The sequence below is a fragment of the Melanerpes formicivorus genome, unplaced genomic scaffold (assembly GCF_026170545.1).
Source record: "Melanerpes formicivorus ecotype bairdi unplaced genomic scaffold, bMelFor1.0.p_v2 SCAF_2, whole genome shotgun sequence".
NCBI lineage: Eukaryota > Metazoa > Chordata > Aves > Piciformes > Picidae > Melanerpes > Melanerpes formicivorus.
The window spans coordinates 34321058-34344142 of NW_027142354.1; the positions used below are offsets into that span (position 1 = coordinate 34321058).

Below are 23085 nucleotides of genomic sequence, written 5' to 3' on the forward strand. Positions count from 1 at the left end.
TTCCTGCATCCCTCTCTGTTAAAATGACAGTTGTGTAATGTAAATACAAGCAATCAGTCATTCACTACTAATGTTTTACTCTGGATTAAAACCTAGTTCAACAGCAGTAAACACCACACCAGTGACTCCTGTGGGAGAAGTCTGCTCTTGAACCATGCCAGATGATACATAGCCAAGGAGTAAGTGACCTGAATGACCAGACACATCAGTTAACAGCAGCTTGCATTTTCCCCTCTCCTTCACATACTGGTCATTCACACAGTACAGTGCTTTGGAAAATGCATTTTATTTTAGGGACAGCTTAATTCAAAAGGAGCTACAGTACATTTATCTCCAGGCATATCAAAGAGACTAGCTTGACTACTTTGGCAAATAAAGCATTCCTGGAATGGAAACCTTTAAGTTTTGCACAGAAAAGTCCAAAAAAGACAAAAAAAGGGGGGGGGGGGGGGGGTGGAGGGGAGAAAGCAATACTATCATCTTACTTGAAATTCGATTACTCGAATTACTTTCAGACTGGCCTAGGCCAATAGGATACAAGTATTGCCTAACAACTCATGAGAAACTATGGATTGGCTTCTCTGATGCAGTTGCAGCAAGTAAATTTATTGCACTGACAACCCTGAGAGTAGTCTTCCATGACAGGAAGTTCTGATGGGGGATCAAACTACTTGGTTACCTGCACATTCATTTGCACACCAGACAGGTAAAACTACTAAGGCAAACAAACTAAGTCAATGTGAAGCAGCACTTAAAAGCACCAAGAGGCTATCAAAATAGATTTGCTGTAATTCTCCTTCATGTTATAAACTGGAGTGAATGCTTTTATCAGCCTTGGCTTCTAAACATTTGAAGAACAAAGTCTTACAAATATTTGTGTTCACCCTCTGAGGTAACTCAGGGAACCATTTCTACTGAAACACTCATTTTCTTGACAAATTCCCTTCTAAACAGCCCTTCATCTAATCAACATTCATCATTCTTTCACTAATACTTCCTATGTTGCCTGGAAGTATGAACTGCCATTACACCTACTTTTCTTCTTTTTGAAAGGTGAGTCTGCTATTCCATGGCAACCTTCCAGGGGAATTTTCCCTGGGGTTACAGCTCCCAAAATACAGACGGACAATTAGCAATCTGACATTAGATGAAAGCAGATGTAACACAACACTTCAGAAATTCCAGCTTTTATTTAGTAGTAGAAAAAAAATCCCACAGACTTCTCAAGCAGATTTCCAAGAATTGCTCTTTTTAGTGATAAACTAATTGTACTGAGTAGCTCCTGGGAAATTCTCACTTTGCTCACATGAGAATTTCTGCTCCATGCCCTATAGCCTTCTGCATGCATCCACAATGCACTGCCCTTTTCTTTCACAGGCTTGTTATGTCCTTCTCTGGCACCATGAACATACATCTCCTTCTCAGATTAAGTGTGCAAACACCTGCAGTTCTCTATGATCTCTCCCAGCTTCCTCAGCCACTCACCCCTAAGGTATTTTAACCTTTTAAAAGGCAGTCTCCATCACAGCTTCATCCTTGCTGCCAGTGCACTGGACCTTTCTCACCCTTGTTGAAATGATCTTTTTTAGTCTATCCTTCACAAGCCTACATAAAACCCACCCAAGCAGAATTGATTTTTCTCCATTATACCCAGCTCTGAGTTGCCATCTTGACACTTACCTATCTGCTATTCCTTTTCTCAGGCTCTAAATTCCCAGTGCCCATTTTTGCTTCAGTTTCCTTCTATGTCCTTCAACTTCCTGAAGCCCTATACCTTGTTGCATGTTATAGTTGCACTTTGTTTTAAACTGCTCCCTAGGGAAACTGGTCAGCACTCAAGAACTATGCATTGAATCTAAGTAACTGATAAAAACATGGAAGAAAGCATTTTAACACACAATTGGATTAAAACCCCTCTTAAGTAAAAAATTACTAGACTATTACAAATCTTTGGGAAGTTATTAAATCTTATGCCAATTTTCTTGTTACCCCTATTGCTTTCTTCATTCCTCCACAGCATTGCCAAACAAGGATAATTCAGCTGAGCTGGTTACAAAATAAAGGGCTTAAAAATTACTACAAATTATTAATAAAATTAGCTCATATCATGTTTTCCTTTGTACCAATTTATTTTCCTACAGAAAAATACACTGCAAGTATAAATAAGAGAAGCATGTTAAAACCCATTAAGCAATCTTCACTAGCATTTCAAGTTTGATCAGAATCGGAGCATTTTATACTCTTGTGCACTATGCAAAATGTGCATTTATAGTTGACATCCACTTTCTATTCCAGTTTTGAAAGTTTGATCTTTTACCCCAACTTCTGAGCTATCCACTGCATTTCTGTACAATACTGACTTAAAAAAATATTGCAAGAATTTGCCCACCCTTTCCTCTTTGCCCTTATTTACAGTGTAGTTCAAGTACAAAATAGAGTAAATAATTACTAACCTGACTGGAAAGTCTCTCTCAAAGTGCCACTTTCACAGAGTCAAAATTTGGCATTTTTTTAGGCTTTTGTTCAGTCACAAGTACTCCCAAAGAGAAAAAAAAAATCAAGGTGCACACAACTGCTTCTCTAGAACGATCTGTTCTGAGACAAAAAAAATCATGACCCCAGAAGCAGCTTCTTTTACAAGTTTAGTCTGTCACTGATACATTCATCCACCACGTACAAGGTATTAAGAGTTCACCAATAAATTATTTCTCTTACGATTAGCTGCAGTATTTTTTACTAATTGAAAAGTTTAATGTCAGGTTCCACCATTCTGTAGTCTTCCAAGTTGCATCCATATATAAATTAACATACATAAAAATAATCCATTGTCTAAAAGGCTGTACATCAAAATAGTACCTCCACCGTCTGCTTTTAAAATAGTTTCTTGCATTTATTTTTATAAATTGAAGCTTCATAGGGACACTTATTCCATGACCCAAGATATCAATTAATTATTCAAAAATACTGTTTGCAACTGAGATAACCTGTACATTTTTTGTACGTTTTTCAGACTGCCGTGACCTTTACCATCGGGATTTTCAGTGCTGTGTGATACGCAGGCTTCAAATACTGCAAAATATGTTTACAGACAGGAATCATTTCCATTATAGCATTCTTCTTATTATTAGCTGTATGAAAATAATTTTAGTTCATTTTAGTTCATATTTCAAAGGATGCGGGTGATACCCATTTTCATTTGGTACGCTGTTGGAAGCATTGCGCTTCACCTAGTAAATTTTTTGCTGACAAGTTGTAAAAAAACCCCAGTGAAACATTAGAATTGTGACTAGTCTCATCAACTAAAGAGCAGCTGTCCCAAAGTTCAAGACAAATTTAAAAACTAATAAAATATTGCACAGCTTAAAATGCAACTTGTTTACATTCTGATTTCAATACAGTACAACTTAACCGTGAATGTAAGAAACTAGCGCTCTGTACTGCGAGACCAAGCATTTGTGCCAGTGTCAAATGTTTATAAAACACAAACTAGCGTGGTTTAAATATTCTCTTGGTTTGGGAACTGTAAGAAAACTTGTCTAAGCTTAAAAAGCTTTTGGCTGCAGCAACTCTTGCAAACCAACTTTAACATTTCTGAGCAACACAGGCCATCCCATTACGCCCTCAGAAAGCTATCAGACAGTAAGCATATTGTGAAGTATACATTTTTATTTAACATTCCTAAAATAAGCTGTATTTACATATTATATAAATGTATGAAGTCTTAATATAAAATAGAAAACTGCATTGACTGAGGAAATCACACTCCATATGGAGTTACTTATTGAAAGACCATTTGTTTATGAAATTTTACAATAATTTATATAAATTATCTCTCCCAAATTAGTTTGGTTTGGTGTTTTTTTTTTTCCCTTTTTACTAATCCACACAATTCTGATGACTTTACAAACAGCGGTGTACATTATAAACTTTAAAAACAGTTACAGCATCTTCCGGCGCACAACTGGCTTTGGAAAATTCGTCAGTCTCTTTTTGTTCTTTCGCAGAGTCTTCTCTGCCCCATCTGCACTTTCTTTCTGTTTGCTTTTTGTTCCATCCACTGGACTTACAAAGGGAGAGATTAATTTTATTTCCACTGGTGGAGGTGACCAAGAACCTTCTTTTCTTGTGGCTCTGAAAGAAAGAGAAGTATCAAATGGGTTTTTATTACCAACAGAATATGGAAAAAGACCCTCTGAAATTAGAAAATCAACACCAAAGAATTATTCATGGGCTTCTTTGTAGATAGGATCAAGGCAGAAAAGGTACAAAAACAAGCTTCCTTTTGCTTTCATTCCTTACTATACTGCCTCAAACATTCTCAGCAACTATCCATATGAGACTTCAGAGCCCTCCACTCCATCTTTTAAAAGCCAAATGTCTCCAGTTTTCCAGAAGCAAGCAGAAAACACACCCAGAAAAAAGTTTTCTTTGCTCATTTTCTGACCTACTCCTGCCTTGTATGGGGAACTAATGACCGTAAGAGTGTGGTTTCATAAGGTGAAATAAGGCAACATAAGAGCATGCCATCATTGCATAGAGTATCCACTTGCCCTTTTTTCTATTCCCTCCCTTTCCCATTTCCTTTAGAAAACTAAACTGTAAAGCGGGAAAAAGGGTGCCTATTAGGCCAGCAAGCTGGACATGCTCATTAAGGCAGAGCAGAACTGCACAGCAAGTCAGGAAAAGAAAAAGTTGTATGACTAACAGCTGAAGCACTACCAGAGGAATGCAAGTAACTGTTCAAGAAGAACATCATACTTGCTTGCTTTCTTCACTTTTGATTTTGCAGTTCTACCTCTCTTCATTTTTTCCTTTCCCACAGACTCTGTGGATTTGGTATCCTCCTCCTCTTTAGCTGGAAGCTCCTATGTTAAGGCAAAAAAATGTTACTTATGTAGAAGTTCTTACACTTCTGGAGAATACAAACGAATGTTGCTTTCATATAGAAGTCATACAATCATAGAATTGTTAGGATTGGAAGGGACCTCAAGGATCATTTGGTTCCAACCCCCCTGCCATGGGCAGGGACACCTCACACTAGATCAGGTTGCTCAGAGCCACATGCAGCCTGGCCTTAAAAACTTGCAGGGATAGGCCTTCTACCACCTCCCTGGGCAACCTGTTCCAGCGTCTCACCACCCTCATGGTGAATAACTTCTTGCTAACATGCCAAAGTTATTTCCAAAAGCATTACAGTTCCTCTCTGCAAAAACAAAACTTCTATCTCAAATTACTGTACAACCCTAAGATTCAAATTCTGAAATTAACAGATAACACACAAGTAAGTTTAAGGAAAACCTTTTGTTAAAAGTAAAGCAATACTTATTAATTCTTGACTTACACTAATTAAAATTTGATTTTTGTAGCTAGTTTTTATGAAGGAAAAAGGGGAAAAAAGTTTAGCTCAAAGGAAAAAGGCAAGGCATTGAAAAGTGTAACTTGGAAAAATGGTACAAAGCTAAAGTCAAGAACATGAGACTAAGTTTTTACTTACTGGTTCTTTCACAATTTGGGAATTGCTAGATACATTTTTCCTCCTTGACCTCAAAAGAGGGGGTGAAAAGACAAATTGAGAAGACAAGTCTGGGTCTAAGTCCTTTAGCTGCATGGCCTGGTCTGTTTTTCCAGCTAAAATGACAATGCACTGTTAACAAGCATGTACATTTATACATAACAGACAGTGATGTTAAACTACAGCTGATAATCGAGAGCACAGTAGCTTCCTGAAATAACAAATCCAATCAGGTTTATAAAAACTCATTGCAGAGGTTATTTTTTATCGTGGTTCTACCTCTTGGGATCCATTCTTTTACAATATATTGTGAAACAAAATTTAGCCAGTCTAGTGACTTTACCTGCACTTATGTGGTATTCTGCTCAAGAGGCATCAACAGTTATTGCATAGCTCTGTAAAATGTTTGGCATGTACTTTTTCATAAAAAGAACCCTGTGTGCAGTAACTTCACTAACAAAGGATATGCCCATGAAAAACAATCAGATAATTAAATGGTTGCATAGTGTGTTGCAAAATGCAGCTCATTTCAAGTCAAAGACTGAAAAAAATTGGAAGTATGTCTTCGTTTCTCTGTTGGTGGAAGGGATGGCAATCACATATTACCAGATAACCTACAGTTTTCCAAACTGATAGAAATTAAGCTCATCACAAAATTCAGCTTACATTTCATTTCATTTTGTGCCTCAACTGTTTCTACCACAACTAGCCAGCAAGTTATGGAGTTCAGTGGAAAGATCAACTGCCCCTTTCCAGTATTTTTATTTTGCAGTCTTTACAGTAATTAAAGCCTTACAGTCTGTTTTCTGTGGCTTTACAAAACAGCAATATGCCCTATTTGGTGTATAAACTTAGTGTACCTACCTTTAAATTTCTTTGTCAGCTTTGTGAGAGGAGGAGAGAAAAGGAAAGACTCATTTTCCTCAACAGACAGTTTCTGATGCATGGCAGTTCTTTGAGATCGAGTTCTTGTAATACGATCTGTTAAAGTTCTTGATGCTTCATTGTGTCCTGATGGGTTCGTGACCTCAAGCAGCAAAGGGCTACCTTCAGGTCCTTGGGGGAGGACCTCCTCTCCTGTGGTCTCCTCCAATACCAATTGTCCCTTTCTACCCCGACGTCCTGTCCTTACTGTGGTCCTCGGTGTGGCTGACTCCTCATTTGGCTGTGCAGGTGTTTGTTCAGTGTCCATTCTTTCTGGTTTAGCATGTGGAACTCTTCTTGTTCTCCTAGGAGTACCAAGTATTTCCACTTTTCCACCTGAATGTATGTCTTCCTGAGTAGAGAGAGATTCTGTGTCTGCCACGAGATTTTGTGCCCCTTTCCTAGCACTTCTTCTAGGAGTGACAGGAAGCTTTAATTCTGTTTGAGGAAGCGATGACTTCGATAGATCAAGGTCAGAATTTTCTGAAAACTCTGATGAACTCATCTTTTTTCTTCTGCCTCTTTTAGTTGGCACAGGTAAAAGGGGTTGGTTGCTAGGCTGCACTTCTTGATCCTTCACATTTTCAGTCAACTGTAAATTAATGCTTTTCGGTTTTCTTGCACTTCTGCTGGGGCTGGCTACCTTTTTTGTCTTATTATCAGTGTCAGTCTGGCCAGTTTCTTGATCTCCTGATGAACCTTTTTTCCCTCCTCTAGTCCTTTTGGGAGTACCAGAAGCAGTTATACCTTCAGCAAACAAAATTTCATCAGCCTCTTCCAAGAGTTTAGATGCAGCTTCCTTTGCCCTCCTTAATCCTCTTCTTGGAGTAACAGCTATCGACTGCATACTAATGGACAATGTTTGTCCATCAGAATGGCTGCTTTCTGCTTTTTCTACATTAGTCTGTTTAGGCTTTCTACCTCTCCTAGGAGTAACAGGCATCGCAGGTATTTGTATATCTTGTGCATTTTCTTCTGTTTGGAGACTAGAAGTCTCAGATGCTTCTTTTGTTCTCCTGGTACTTCTCCTGGGAGACAGTGCAAACAGAACTGGTCTGTCTGTCTTCAGTAGTTTCTGAGCACCTGCAGATGGAATACTTACACTTCTACTCAGTTGTCCCCTTGTGCGTGTTCTAGGAGTGATGGCATACTCTACTTGATGTCTACTGGTTTCCTCTTCCAATCCTTCTGGCACACTTGTTAAGGATGCTTTTTCCCTCTGGAATCTAGTTACCTTTTTACCTATAGATTGTTCTACAACTTCAGATGTAAATTCTTTACTTCTTGTGTCTTTGATTATATCCAGTAAGTTCTCAGCAATAGCCACCTTAATGGGTTCGGGAACATATGGGAGTGACTCTGCAGTATTTTGAGATTCCTGATCACTAGTGACAGTGGACACAGAGTTTGTAGCATGTTCTTGCTTTTCAGTATTTCCTAAACTGTGCACAGGTTTTTCCTCTGTTGGGCCAGTTGCTTTAGAAGCTTCTACTAATGCAGGGTCTCCCAGCTCTGCCTCACCTTCTTCTCCTTCCAAGACTAAAGTAAAACTACTCTGAGATATAAAAAGCTCTGCATCTCCCTCAGCTGCATCACATTCACCATCTCCAGCATCAGGCACATCACACGCAAACTGTTGCTCTATAGCATCATAGTTGTATTGAAGACTGCCTGATGGATGGGGTTCACTACACGATGTTTCAGGTGCTGCTTCTGAGGTTTGTGCCTTGACTGCACTCTCAATAACCTAAAGGTAAAAAATGTCTGTTAATACATTAATTATCAAACAGGCTAACTACAGACTGAGCTAGACATAACTGAGGACAGTGAAATGTTGTTTTTCCTTTCAGATCACCATAGAACGTGAGCTGGAAACATCTGATGAACTCCCTACTCAGGTAAGAGTTTATGCATTTAAGGGACAGAAACAGAGTGTTCAGTGTGTGCAGAAATGTGCTTCATTTCTGAGATTTCTCTTTGTGACAAGTGATTTCCCACCGCCCATGAACAAAGTTGGCAGTTTTACAATACAAGCTGTATACACAACTGGCAGTAATTACCACATTGCAGTGCTTGCTTGATTAACCACAAATCCATGCAGAGTGACCAACTCTAAGATAGTCAAATACAGTTATGTCCCCAAAGTTTAACGCTTTAGTCCCCATAGTTGTGATGGAAACAACCAAATTTGCCAGGTATCACATCCAATAACTTAACACCACACTTTATGGAATCACTAGGGTGGCATGAGACAATACATATATTCTGAATACTTCCACCTCATGATTTGTACTGAAATTATTCTTTCCTTCTAGAGCTAAATGAGATAGTCAAGCTTTCATGTGGAGAACAGATGTAGTATCTCTTAGGTATTTCAGGTAACTCAAGATGGTCACAATAATTTAATCTATGTGTAAAGGTCTTTGTCCAGCCCTCTAAGGTTACCTAGCTAGCCAACAACAGCAGAAAGAAGTCAATTAACAAGAATCTCCAGAGAATCGAATTATTTTCTTCCCTCTTGATTTGTCAAAAGTTGCTAAAGTGTCAGGGCAACATGCCATGCTTCAAAACTAAAGAAAAAAGTTTGCATAACCTTCCCTATTACGCTTACAATTCTACAAAGAAGAAAACATTAAGTACTTTGTCCTAAATTCAGTGAATGTCAACAAGCCAAAAAGAAAGGCTTGCACAGAAATCAGTGAGAACCAGCTCTAATGAAAGCAAAAAAATGTTTAGTGTACTACATGAACGTCTGCAGAAGCTGTGTGATTGCCTCATGTCCGTGCTGCTCCCTTCTTCCCATGCCACATTTTCTATTTACTCTCATACGCAATTCATGTCTTTCCAAGTCTACAATCATCTTCTCTACAACATTGTCCTAAATCCTCAAGCCCACATAAGCTAAGGAAGTGACTGCCTATTTAACATCATCTGAAATCTGAGGCACTTAAAAACCTTTTCTGTTGCATGAGACCTATCTGTATGTGGTACACCTACATTTCAGTTTGTATTTCACTCCAACTATTATTAATTCCTGTGAATATAATCCTACATGAAACTGTGTACCCTAGATGGCACTTAGAGCTCATCCACAATGAATCCATCAGCACCAGCAGAACCAAGAACAGGCAAAAAACCTGAGACATTGTAGGTCTAATTTTCAGTCCATGTGAATAACCATTTAAAATCTCTATTTTACAAAGTTGAGATATTACAATGAGTGCTTACACTAAAAAGTTTTAGACAGCTGAAAATATCTTGACACTGAAATTAAGTCATTACTAGGAATTCTCTTTATATTAATAAGGAACTAATAATAAACTATCTTGGCACCTACATCATTCTAAAGATTAGTTTGGTTCCCACATTATTTTGTCATTTGGTAAATGATTCCCAGTATCAAAAAGCTGCACTCCCCAGCTCTTCTACTGTCTTTAACATTAAAACTCTGTGTGTTTCAGGTCAGATAAATTTTTAAGTTCTACTAAACTAAATGAAAGCATGGTTATTAAAAAAACCAAAACAACAAACAACTAAGCTTTAGACATTTTGTTTTCTACTACTAACTCAAAGACCTGTGTTCTAGGTACAGAAAATGCACAGGAGAAAAATGTATCTGCCCTTACCCAATAAGGTTTTAACTTGTGTTAACCAGCTCAAGAAACTGCAATGACTTCTAATTGCCAGGAAGACAGCACTGTCCTCAATTAGCAAATTGTTTTCTCTTTTATAGAAAATGGAAAACTAGTTTACTTACATTAATTTCCTCAGTTTTAGGAAGATTGTTAGAAACAGTTATTTCTTCCTGTGGAGAAGTGACTTCTTCAAATTTGGCTGCTTCTAGGTTACTTTCTTTAGGTAAATCCACACACTTCCCTTCAAGGCGATTCTGTGAGCGAGCACTGACTGCATCCTCCCTGTCATGGACACTTAACACAGCTGAAAGAGATTTATGTAAATTTTAACTTATCTGTGATATAAATGACACAGGTTTAAGCAACAACAAGTAACAGAGGGACCAGGAGCCAACAATACAGTTCTCCCATCTGCAACATACATTGCACTTTCTCCAAAAAGCAGAAGCCAAAACTACCTCTCTGGTAAAAGAGGAAATCTCCCGACAACAACAAAAAGCAAGCAGAATGGGAAAAATAGCTGGCAAGTCCAGAGAGAAAAAGAACAAAGGAACATTGACAGCTAGTTATTCTTCATAGCTTCAATACCAATACTTCATTATCTTTTAAAATAGTAACTCAAGCAGCAGATCCCACACAATGCAAATTAGTAGTGTTATAGAGCATTAAAATAAATGCTGATGTCTCTTTCTAATATTTTAAATTCTGTCACTTTTCTCAGTATCATTATGAAGAACAGGAACATTCACTATGCATTTCCTACAAGAACCTTCTTTGAGGAAGGGACTCTCTCGACAATTCAAGGCAAGTTAGCAGTAACACCCAAGTACTTCGCTTTGAGACACATGTAGTGGTACCGCGAACTGCACATTCTACTTCACAAGTCCAGCTACCTTAACTCATGTACCTCCAACACTGTACATACTTTCATTGTCTACCTCCACTGATTCAGAAAGCTGTGGGTTTGTTGCACTTGGTAAGGCCTTTTCTTCTGACGAAGAGGACATTTGGGACTCCAGGTGGTTTGTTTCGCTTCAGGAACAGAAAGAGAGACATTAATCATAAAGCTTCAAAATAAACCTTGAAGAACTTTTACAAATTGCTTTCTCACTGTAAAAACTTCCAGTTTTAAAACAAACTAACAGAAAACAAAACAAAAACAACACCCACCAAAACCCCCACCACCAAAACCCAAAACCCAAAAAACCAACACCCACACAAAAACCCACAAACACAAACCAACCAACCAAGAAAAATCAGAAATTCCTTTACAACATAGCTACTCATTTTATGCAAAATAAACAAGTACTGAACATGATCCCCAGCTAAGTAACACTAGATAATAACAGCAGAGTTTTGTTAAAGAATAATGTACTATCTGTCTTCTGTAGAAAAAGTGAAACTGCTATATTGGAGGTTTGTAACTAACTGAACAAAAATCTCTGCCAGTGTAAGTTACTGCTTGAAATTTTGATTCATTTAATTGATAACATTCTGTACTTACCACACTAAGCTGTTGTGGCTTTTTAAGTGTGTGGTGAGAAATCTCCTTCCCTTTCCTTAAACAAATAGATACTTACTGAGCACACACTCAGAAATTAAAAAAACAGTGCCAGAAACCAAACTGCCAAATAAACCCGTTCAAATTACACGCATCTCAGGTGTAATCTTCAGCTACATAATTTTCAGTAACAAGCAGGGCTGTATAAAGATTTATATAACCTACTGAATGAAGTCTTTCACACCATATGTTAGTGTCTGCAGTGATTTTAGAAAAAAAAAGGCCCAAATTGACAGCCAAATAATTTCTGTTCACAGACAGAAAGAAACAGAAGAGCTGTTATATTTAAGAACACAGGAAAAGAACCAATACGACATTAAAATCATTATTTTCAAACATAGGGAAGCCTGCAGTTACATGTTGTGTGAAACTGAAGATGCATCTCTTTTGTAAACTTACCGCTCACTTGCAGTCCCAAAAGTAGCAGTCTCGGCACCTTTAAACACCAAATGACTGTCCTTTGGAAGGGTAAGACATTCAGCATTTGGTTCTTCCACACATCCTACAAAAGTAAGATAGATGGATGACTTCCCTGATGCACAGACATTCTCTTTGGATATTTATCTCATTCCAGCAATGCTTCTATCCTTTCTTGACCCTATTTCCCCTCTACCACAAGAATGCATCTAAGGTCTTTTCTTGTCCTTTCCTTTAGTGATTAACTGGTGGTGCTGAAATCCAACTGCTTGCTAATCTATTTTTAATCTAAATAGATTCAATTTTAGAAACATCTCCCCTGTCTTCTACTATCTGCTGCTTCCAGATTCAGCAATCAACTCTACAGACAGCATGGAATAGCAAATTTTTTTTATGAAGAGCTGAAAGGATTGAGTGCTGTATGTCAACACAGTTGGCCATAGCTGTGTTTGTACACCTCCTCCCCACTCCTGCACCTCTTTCATTACCAACTCTTCATCACTGCTCACAAGCTAGTGAGCTATTTCTTTCCTAATCTGCCAGCACGCCTGCTTGTATGGGCATATCCTCAGCACCTCCTGGCTTGAATGAGTACAGTTAAGCTGAATTACCAAAGACCAGCTGAAATACAGGTTTGGAGAAGGCTGCACAAGCTATTGAGCCAGCAAAACAAGCAAGCATAGCTGGAATAAGAAACAGATAATAGAATCATAGAATTCTTAGGGTTGGAAGGGACCTCAAGGATCATCTATTTCCAACCCCCCTGCCATGGACAAGGACACCTCACACTAGATCAGTTTGCTCAGAGCCACATCCAGCCTGACAACACACAAGCAGACTCAAGAAAACTATTTAACTGAGCACTAATGAGGTGGTTAGGAAATAAAAAAAAGGAAAAAATCTATCTAGTCAAAGTACTAAGCTTGCTGTAAAAACCCTGTAGCCTACAGAAGTGCTCCTGAAACATAACCAGAAGCCTAAACTTTTAACTCATATCCCTCAAAAAACTTGCACAAATCACTGCAGCCTCTCAGCTGCAATTGCACACAAGTAATGCCAGCCAAAGCCACTATATATTCATAATGGCAAGGATTCCTAAACCAAAAAGGATACAGAACACAGGGACAACTTTAAAAGTCTAGGATAAGGAAGTACCTAGGACACTAGTGAATACTCATTGTTAACTGTTGCAATTGTCAGTAATTTAAACTTTTGAAGACATTTGAATATTTCAGAAACTTAGGTAATCACAGGATGAAACACACCAGCTTCTTTTCCTAGTTCTGATGAATCCAGTTGTTCTGTCTGGAAAGGTTTGTCTTCAACCATTTCACTGTCTTCTGTCTTCTCTAATTCATGAAAATCAGCAGGTTGTTCAGTGGAAGCATTAGCTGGTTTAGCAGCTATAAAGATGACATCATCTTCAAAATCGCCAGGTGATTTTGCATCATGATATTCCAAAGTAGTTTGGTCTGACCTGACAGAAAAGTTACTGTTTTCTTTGCTGACATCCATTGTCCCCAAACCATCTCCAGGTATGCTTTCTGAAGACTCTTCCATTTCAGCACGATCATCCTCAGTATTGCTCAGAGTAAACAGAGCTGTTTTATGTCTGCTTTCAGACCAAGAATCTTCCACCACTCCATGATGCTGCTCAGATGAAGCTCCAGATAATGCTTTATCATATTCTGTTACCTGTTTAGGGAAAACAAGTTTCATCATGAATAATATGCACATGCTTCTTCTCAAAGCTAGAAAAGAACAAACATATACTGGTATTTTAGATTTTACAAGCATCACCTGTTATAACCTGGAGTGAATGCTTTTTTCAGCCTTGGCTTCTAAACATTTGAAGAACAAAGTCTTACAAATACTTGTGCCCTCTGAGGTAACTCAGGGAACCATTTCTACTGAAACACTCATTTTCTTGACACATTCCCTTCTAAACAGCCCTTCATCTAATCAACATTCATCATTCTTTCACTAATACTTCCTAATGTTGCCTGGAAGTATGAACTGCCATTACACCTACTTTTCTTCTTTCTGAAAGGTGAGTCTGCTATTCCATGGCAACCTTCCAGTAGAATTTTCCCTGGGGTTACAGCTCCCAAAATACAGACAGACAATTAGCAATCTGACATTAGATGAAAGCAGATGTAACAAAACACTTCAGAAATTCCAGGCACTACAAAATGAATTCTCATTCTAGCACATGACCTTGGAGAATTAAGATGATTTGGGTTTTGTAAGCTCTTGCTTCTGCTGTCATCATCTAAAGGCCGTTCATTTTCATGTTTGCCTGTTCAACTTGCATTCACAACTCAAATACTTTAGCGTTCACTATGTCTGTAGTTTGGAGCAAGTAAATTAATCTGGCCACACCACATTATTAGTAAGAACTTCATCTAGGAGAGCGCCTCTTGTTACCATTGAGTAGCTCTTTGTAAGAGGCAGTAAAAGGTATGATAAATACAAATTATAGCAGCTTTTGGGGGTGTGTGCAGAAAGCTCATACATGTAGGTACTGGCACATGCCCCACTCTGCTCCTGTTCTCAGTATGTTATACAGCAACTCCATGATGAGCTGAATCAGGGAATCCAAATTACCCAACAGAATGAGGAGTAAAAGGGGGCAAATTTCAGATGGACCAAGTTCATTTGATGATTATATGACTGCTATCCATAGTTAAAGGTGAGAAGCAAAACCCGAGAACTCTAAGGCTAGAGAACAGACAACAGTACAGCTCTCTTCATTAGGAGTCTATTTTTATCATAATTTGAGCAAATCCAGTACTGTGAAAAGAGAGACTGAAAGCAAATGCAGCTCCTGGCTTCTCTTGCCTTCAAAGAGGTTCAATTAGCAAAGCTTACAAACCCAAACAATTGGCTTGATCCATATTCTTTACCTTCCTGCCATACCACCATGTGAAAAGGCACAGCAGGCAGCTGAAGTAGCAACTTGGAGCACTCACAGTTCCTAAAGGCACTTCAGTGAAAGATGCTGGGGTCACTGATGTTCCTGCTGGCCTAAGATGGTATGGATGGTCTAACGTCACTGGTTTTAGCCAAATTCAAGTCTGCCATTCTGATTTGCAATTCCTGCTCTCAGCTTAAGGCGTTTACACAATTTTAAAAAAAACTTAAGTCACATCACAGTCTAAAAAGCCTTTAACTGGAAAAAATCGCAAACCACAGCCCAGCTTACCCCAACAGTCCATTTTGCTTTTGAGCTGTCTTCCCTGAAAGATATTCTAGGTTCCTTTGCCCGTAGAGGAGGAGTAACTGATCGTCCTGGAGATGCAGAGGGAGTTGCTAGGGGTGTGGTGCGAAGGCTAGATCTGAGAATAGACTGAGGGGTAAACCCAGGAAAACCAGAAGCAGATGTGGCCAACATTTTAGCTCTCTATGATCATAAAGAAATAACAACATTACATTTAAAATCAGGTAAATCTTCAAACCGGAAGACTTCACTTGTCAAAACTACTAGTTTAAATTACAAACTCAGTTTATACCAGCAGAGAGAACTGTCTAACATCTGCACTGCTCTTTTTCCAAAGGTATGACAATCTTAATAAATCTCCACACTTTTTATGTTTCTTCTGCCTTTTTTAATGTCAAAATGTTACCCTAGATACAGTTGACTGAAGACACTGCCATACATAATGGCAATCTGCAAAGCAATAGCTTAAAAAAAAGCCCAACTTTAACTGACTTTGTTCCATGCAATGAAGACAAGGGCGTTTCACAAAGCTAAGGGACACCATGCAGACTGCAATTAACTTATAACTAAATTTTTCCTCTTCACAAGTATTCCCATGTACTGCTTCCCACAGGACTGTAAATGCAATAACCACAAGCATACTGAAAATATTCTGCCAACTGAAATCAACAGCATTTATGCTAAATATTTGGTGGTTTTATTTTAAACAAAGTTTATGGAGTTTTGGGTTGGCTGGTTCTTACTGTTTGGTTGTGGGTTTTTTGGTGATGTTGTTTTTGTTCTAAAGTACAAACCTTAACCACAAGAGGAGTCTGCAGCAAATTCAACTCTGGTGCTCCTGAAAAATTCTTTTGAGAGTTGGAAGAATACATATTTGATTTCAATGGGCTGAATGCCATGAATGAAGTAGAAGGCCTGCATGGTGACTGCCAGCTACCACCCTGTGCTGCAGAATCTGAAGGAATAGGACGAACCACCAAATCCAGCAATCTGTTAAGACAAACAATTTAAAATATAAAATAAAGAAACAGGAAAATCATGCTGCATTCAAGAAATCTGTTGGGGTGACCTATCAGGCCCATTAATATTTCTTTAAATTTCATACCTAATTTCCTAAATAACTGCAAGGCAAGAGTAATGCAATTTTTAAGTTCCGCAAGTTAGGTTCATTCCCATGGTAGGAGGAGATTCACCTACATTTCAACACTGGAACCACTTTAAACTCTCCACGTAGGTGTGTCCCAAAGCTGACCTTTTCTTTAACAGACACAAAACTCAATGCAAAGAGAACACTCTGCAAGCACAACATATACACTCATGTACAAGAAGCGACTCCTTTTAGAAATATTCATTCTGTAGAGCTACTGTACCTGGAACATTTCTGTGATGATTTTGTAACTGGCGTCCCCACAAATGCATCCCGCAACTCTGCATCAAGGAGAGGAGATGGTAGGACTGGTGGCTCTGTAGCTCTAGGACTAGAATTAAAAAGGATTATCTAACTGATTTTCATGGTCCTGAAGTCCAAACATACCAGAATTTAAGTTCATTTGACCATACCACCTGTAGGAAAATTAATGCTAGCTTCTTTTCCACTCTTCATAATTCTGCCTATTTTGCAGTAAAAAAAGGTAGAAATGAAGCAGAAACTGGGCAGGCAGTGGTAAAAGATTACTGTTTGATCACACAATCAAGTCCATTGCAATCTATACACCAAGAGGTTGTTGGTAAATCATACTGCTTTTGATGAATTGATTCTTACACATTCTATACTTTATGTGGAAAAAAAACAAGTAAATCTTTATTCAGGTGCACTTCCCAGCAAAACACTAACATCATTCAAACGGATTTGTCTCTCAAGGCTAAACTTTGTTTAAAGTCTGCTTACCTATCATACTGTGAGACACTGGTTTTCTGCTCATTTCCTATCCATACTTCTCCAATTTTGGAAAGTACATTACTGATGAAAGTTGATCTTGTATGCATATTTCCTGCTTTAGCTTGTTTTGTAACTGTTGATAATGGCTTTGGTCTTGATACTGCAAAGCAAAAGGGAAAAATTATCAGCCTTGTGTAATCAAAACAATGATTAGTGGTCTGTTATACTATTATACTTCCCCCCCTAAAAATTACCTTCTCTTAAGATTGACGAAGGCAAGCGGTAAGGCCTGGCTCTCTCTTCAGCCAGCTTCCTCTGAACTCTAGGAAGGATCTTGCCATATTGGTCTAATATGTAATTTCTGGCAACTGCTCTCTCTCTCAAGTGAGGATCTCGATCATTCTGATGAACAAAAAGCATAAAGCAGAAAGTTACACTGCAAGACACTGCACAGATCTGTGCCGTTTCTAATTAGCAAATACATTTCCTCTATAGATACAGTAAAATACATCCAGTAGTGTTGGAATCTTGAAATATTCTGTTCAACTTCTGGGTTCAGATATAACTTCAGGTGTACAAACTTACTCCTGCTTCGAGTCCACGTTGGACTCGATGATCCTTGAGGTCTCTTCCAACCTTGGTGACACTGTGATACTGTGATACTCCTGCTTCTTTAAATAATGGTATAAAAAACCCCAAAGCAGGATTTCTACTGAGTACTATCAAAAACTGTCAGTAACACCTAACAGAAACTTGCACCCTTGACAAAACTTATGCTTACCATAAGATTAACATTCATTGACCGATTCAGCTGTAGTGCTGGGATGTAGTTGGCACGCTGCAGATGGTAGACTAAAAGAAATTCAGGATTCTGGACACCAGCATTGGTCTGTAAAAACTTCTCCAAACACTCCTAGGAGAAACAACATATTTCCAAAATCCATTATGATTCTGATGCTTTTTCCCCCCAAAAAATACTAATAAGATCTTATTACCTCCTCCATACTTACTTGTTCAGTGTCTGTGAAAGGTAGCTTCAGCAAGTCTTCCATTAGTCCCATCTCCTGACAGATTTCATACATATGTTTTAACAGCTCTTCTACGTTTAACTTAGTGGTATGTTGCTGCAACAAACCCCATGCCTCCACCATGCACCTGTAATGATTTTTTTTGATGTGTAAAGGAATATTAATAGTATAAGCAAAAATATGCCCCCAAATTAACGTATTTAAAGTTTAAGGTAAATTTAAGGAATGATTTGGGGCTTTTTGCTTTCTACTTTTCACAATATTTGAATGCCAAAGTGGTAGAATTTCTTTACCTATTGGACAACAACACAGTGAGGAAAAGCCGCACTTCACTACTGCTTGACATTGATGGCCTCATCATCTGTATGTATCTGAGGGCTCGCCTATGCTCTCCTTGGCACATGAGGGATTGAATAATCCTCCTATGTTGCCACGACACAGTTTTGATTGTAGCTGGATGAAAGAGCAGGGCCAGTGAATTCTGTGGAAGTTAGAGACCAGGTCTATTATGATATATGCATACAGGCATGTAACAATAATCTTTTAAAAGTTTCTTAAGGGTGAATGTGTTAAACTTATATGACAAACTAATGAAATACCTGATACAGGAAATGTAAATAAAAATTCTTGCTATCTCCAGAAAAAAAACTCAGTTGGTCATGAAGAACAAAGCGAGTGCTTTCAAAGGAGTAATTCACACTTTTCTGAGGTAACTAAATCTCCATATACAAATGCTGCTTTTAATAAATACATTTCTAAATAATAAACTGATCTCCCAGAAGCAGACATAAGGATTGTGACAGGGAAAAAACAACTTTCAGCAGCAGAAAGAGCATGAATAAGATGGAAAAGTCTCTTTTGCAGTCTTCTGTCTCAAATCTTGCTGCTATGGTCGTAGTTTCAGTATCTAATGTACCTGAACCACTCTTTTTGAGAAAGTACTCAACTGGTCTGCTGAAAATAACCTAAACTGATGGTTTTGAAAATGCCAATGTCAAACATTATTAAAACTGATTTATTCTGTGTTTTAATGAACTTCCTGTCAAAGTAATTAAAAAAACAAATAATAATTTATTGAAGATGTCAAAACAACATTACCAAAAAAGCAGCTAATATTTATTATCTATTATTAGCAAAGCACCACTTTAAAAAAAATTATAGATTACATCTTTGTACTGTAATGTATGTATAACTGAACTGTAACATACTTACTTCATAATCATTGTGATCAAGAAGCCAAAAGCCTTGAATAAGCTTCACAAGACCCCAAGGGATAGCAAAGGCAGTTGGGAAGGAGTCAATTGAAGCTTGTGTTTTATTTGGAAAGGAATGCATGATATCTAGCAGCAAGTAAATTGTCTGATATTGAGTATCCAATTAAGGCTAATAATTTTTTAAGACCAAAACTTTATCATATTTAGAAAAACAATGAAATAAGAATACAGAAGTGGCAGGAAGCAGAAAACAAGAATGTGTTGGTCTTGCCATTTTGAGCTATTATAACCTGAATATATTCAGGTCCTAAACACAAAATTTTATTCTGAATAAACAGCCAGAAATACATACTCTTTGATTTCTGCAAGGCATTCAAAAACCTTGTCTTTAAATACTTGAGTTACAAACTCAAGCTCCCTCCTTTCCAGAGTCTATGAAACAATGTAAATTATGGTGTCCTACAATGCAGCTTAGTTCTCAATGATTAAAACTAGATTTAAATCACTAAGTGGATCACCACTGGGAGTGTCTTTATTTTTTTTTTTTCTTTCTGACATCCAGTTTTAGGAACATACTCTAATAAGCCTGATTTAAAATACAACTGTTTTTAAATCCCTTGCCATGTAGGCTCCATTCTTGGGTTTAAGCAACAAAAGGAATTTTGTACGTTTCGGTATCCTAAAAGGATTCTGCTCAATGACTTTTCTCTCTGTTATTCTGTGTGCCTGCCCTTTTACTGGAGCAAAAGCAAGCACTGTGATGGAAAAAATCAACATTTTCAGCAAAAATCAGGTACCGGTAAACCACTGTTAGAAAGCCTTTTGCTCTGTAGCAGCCTATTTTAGTGCATCATTGTAATAAGTAGCCATTGCTACAGATATGGATGATTGAGAAAAAAATAGTTAAAACTGCATTTAGATTTTGAGAAAAACTAAAGAAGATTTTAACACTTCTTAGAAAATCACCTCACATCAGAAAAACTTTGCAACTAAACAAAACAAAACCAGAAAACCCCAAACCAACCACCACACAAAAAAAAAATCATAAAAAGTCTGCAGTGCAAAGAAACGAAGCAATGCTTCTGTCTGACAATTCTAAACTATGTTTTCCATTTGCATCATGTTTGAAACATAAGCTAAAAGAAGGTTATTAAATACATACATGACAAAGACTGGAGAAAATTTACATACATATACTGAAGGAGTAATACAATTAGCTAGAAAGGATACGATTGCATGTTTGCAGCTTTCTTCAATGTTTTCTAGCAAATAGAGATCCAGCAGTGCCTGAAAGGAAAAAAACCAAACATTTTTTAAATGTTATTTTGAGGAGAGAGGTTATTCTTACGGTTTTCATTGAATACAGCACTCACATGTAAACTAGCAGGTGGGTATTTCCCAGTTCCTCCTTCATCTCTCCGCCACAATTTCTCAACTTTGTCTCCTAACTGGGAAACCATTCCGTCAATCATCAAGCAGTCAGAATCCCATTTTCCTCTGGAATGAAAGGTAGCAAGGATTTGGATAGAATAAAACACTAATTCCAGCCTCTCAGCATTAACCAGTCAAAAAACTCAAAAGCTTCCATGAGTTGAAGAAAGATACAAACATACAAATGCGTAATAATGACTTGAAAGGCATGCACACAAATTTCTGAGTCAGATAAAAGATGATCATTAGACCATGCTGAATTATTAAAGGAGTTCAAAATATAAATCCTAAAAAGATCTCTTTTTAAGAGAAAAGTTGTAATGACCTTTCAGCTTTTCAGGTTTTCCTTAGTTTATTGGATGTAGTACAAAGGAAGTGTAAAAAAAGGCTTGTAAGTGCTAAAAACAACCACTCTTATACTGTCTAACAGAGGAAACACAATAGTATCAAAAACTCAAATTGGACTGCTCCAATAGAGAGCTGTGAAAAACATAATTAAAACATCAGATTTTATTCTCAACATCTCATTTTTATTACTGAAAACCAAGTTATTTTTAGAAAGCTGAGCACACAGGTAAAATTTAATATACTATCATAGGCAGCATTTATGTTTCTATACACATACTATTACAACCATGGATGGCAGAACCTTTAAAAATCACATTATTCAAAAGTCCATGACAGTTTTCTGCTGAATGTGGTGCTATCCTTTAACTTCCCAATAACAAAAAGCATGAAAATCACACCGGACATTGTATGCTTCTAAAGGAACACATGAGCCTGTATGTAAGGTACTTCACAAGTAAGCTAAGATGAAATTTAAAGTCAATACCTAACAACACTGCAGCTTCCACCTTAACTCATCTTGTAGTATTTTGTTATTGGTACCATAGTCTTATATTCTTTTATTTATCTTTCAGTAAGATTTCCAAAGAAAACCCTATTATCCTCTAATCCAAGATGTATCACCTACATGCTAGCTGCCTAGTCCAGGGAAGAATTTACCTGAGGAAAGGACTTACAGAATCATAGAATCAATAAGGTTGGAAAAGACCTCAAAGATCATCAAGTCCAACCTGTCACCCAAGACCTCATGACTACTAAACCATGGCACCAAGTGCCACATCCAGTCCCCTCTTGAACACCTCCAGGGATGGAGACTCCACCACCTCCCTGGGCAGCACATCCCAATGGCTAACAACTCTCTCTGGGAAGAACTTTCTCCTCATGTGAAGCCTAAACTTCCCCTGGCACAGCTTGAGACTGTGTCCTCTTGTTCTGGTGCTGCTTGCCTGGGAGAAGAGACCAACCCCTTCCTGTCTACACCCTCCCTTCAGGTACTTGTAGACAGCAATAAGGGCTCCCTTGAGCCTCCTCTTCTCCAGGCTAAACAATCGCAGCTCCCTCAGCCTCTCCTTGTAGGGCTTGTGCTCAAGGCCTCTCACCAGCTTTGTTGTCCTTCTCTGGACACATTCAAGGGTCTCAATGACCTTCTTAAACTGAGGGGCCCAGAACTGGACACAGGACTCAAGGTGTGGCCTAACCAGTGCTGAGTACAGGGGCTTCTACAGCCAGAGAGTGCTAGGTGTGCCAGCCACATGTAACTTGGACTATCATATTAACTTACACAAATGTACCTGTGAATTGAAGATTTAGGCCAATACAATTACTTGCATCTATTACGAATCAATAAAAGGGATGACATTTTTTTTTTAAACTTATTTTCTTCTGTGTCCAAAACAGCTGCTGCATGAACACTGATTTGCTGAAATGCCGACCAATCCTATCCCAATTCTGTGATTTTTCTCAGAAGTAACAAATTATATTGACTAGTCAATGAATTAATGCTACCCAAAACCGATGCTACCAACAAACAGTACTAAGCAGAAATATCATAAACATTGCTACACCAGAAAGTAACCTCAGTGTTCAGTAGAACACATGCATCACTGACATCAAGAGTACTGCCAGCAAATGCTGCATCAAGCGTAGGTTAAACGCAAATACAACTGTTGGTATAAAAGCCATTTACTTCCAGTTCTGAATTTGCAGTGCAAGTGTTCTGGAATTTTCTGGTTAAGGCTTACCTTGATAAACGCTCAAGTTTCTGTCGATGACCAGTATAGTAGTTCTGAATCAGAGGATAATTGTAGAAAGGTCTGGACAAACGCAGATCATCCTCTACAGGCAATAAAGTCAAAGCAAATTAAAACAGTAATATCACATTTTTAAACTAAAATTTTTGACTGAAAAGACAGATCATG

At 38.0% G+C, this 23085-nt stretch overlaps 1 protein-coding gene across 3 annotated transcripts in view; it reads right to left on the bottom strand.

Moving 5' to 3' along the window:
• Positions 1-272: 272 nt before the first annotated feature.
• The window catches only part of AHCTF1 (AT-hook containing transcription factor 1), a 50117-nt gene continuing 27304 nt past the window's right edge, over positions 273-23085 (bottom strand). For all 3 annotated transcript variants that reach the window (XM_068155825.1, XM_068155809.1, XM_068155817.1), the window contains 20 exons: positions 22909-23002; positions 20764-20887; positions 20621-20677; positions 19389-19535; positions 18470-18657; positions 18159-18303; positions 17930-18061; positions 17403-17550; positions 17158-17308; positions 16640-16747; positions 16064-16259; positions 15255-15452; positions 13315-13744; positions 12032-12134; positions 10997-11103; positions 10194-10375; positions 6377-8183; positions 5495-5628; positions 4759-4865; positions 273-4131 (listed from right to left, as the gene is read on the bottom strand). In XM_068155825.1, the coding sequence (XP_068011926.1) occupies positions 3939-4131; positions 4759-4865; positions 5495-5628; positions 6377-8183; positions 10194-10375; positions 10997-11103; positions 12032-12134; positions 13315-13744; positions 15255-15452; positions 16064-16259; positions 16640-16747; positions 17158-17308; positions 17403-17550; positions 17930-18061; positions 18159-18303; positions 18470-18657; positions 19389-19535; positions 20621-20677; positions 20764-20887; positions 22909-23002 (4751 nt within the window). In that variant the 3' untranslated portion in view covers positions 273-3938. The remainder of the gene's footprint in view (positions 4132-4758; positions 4866-5494; positions 5629-6376; positions 8184-10193; positions 10376-10996; positions 11104-12031; positions 12135-13314; positions 13745-15254; positions 15453-16063; positions 16260-16639; positions 16748-17157; positions 17309-17402; positions 17551-17929; positions 18062-18158; positions 18304-18469; positions 18658-19388; positions 19536-20620; positions 20678-20763; positions 20888-22908; positions 23003-23085) is intronic.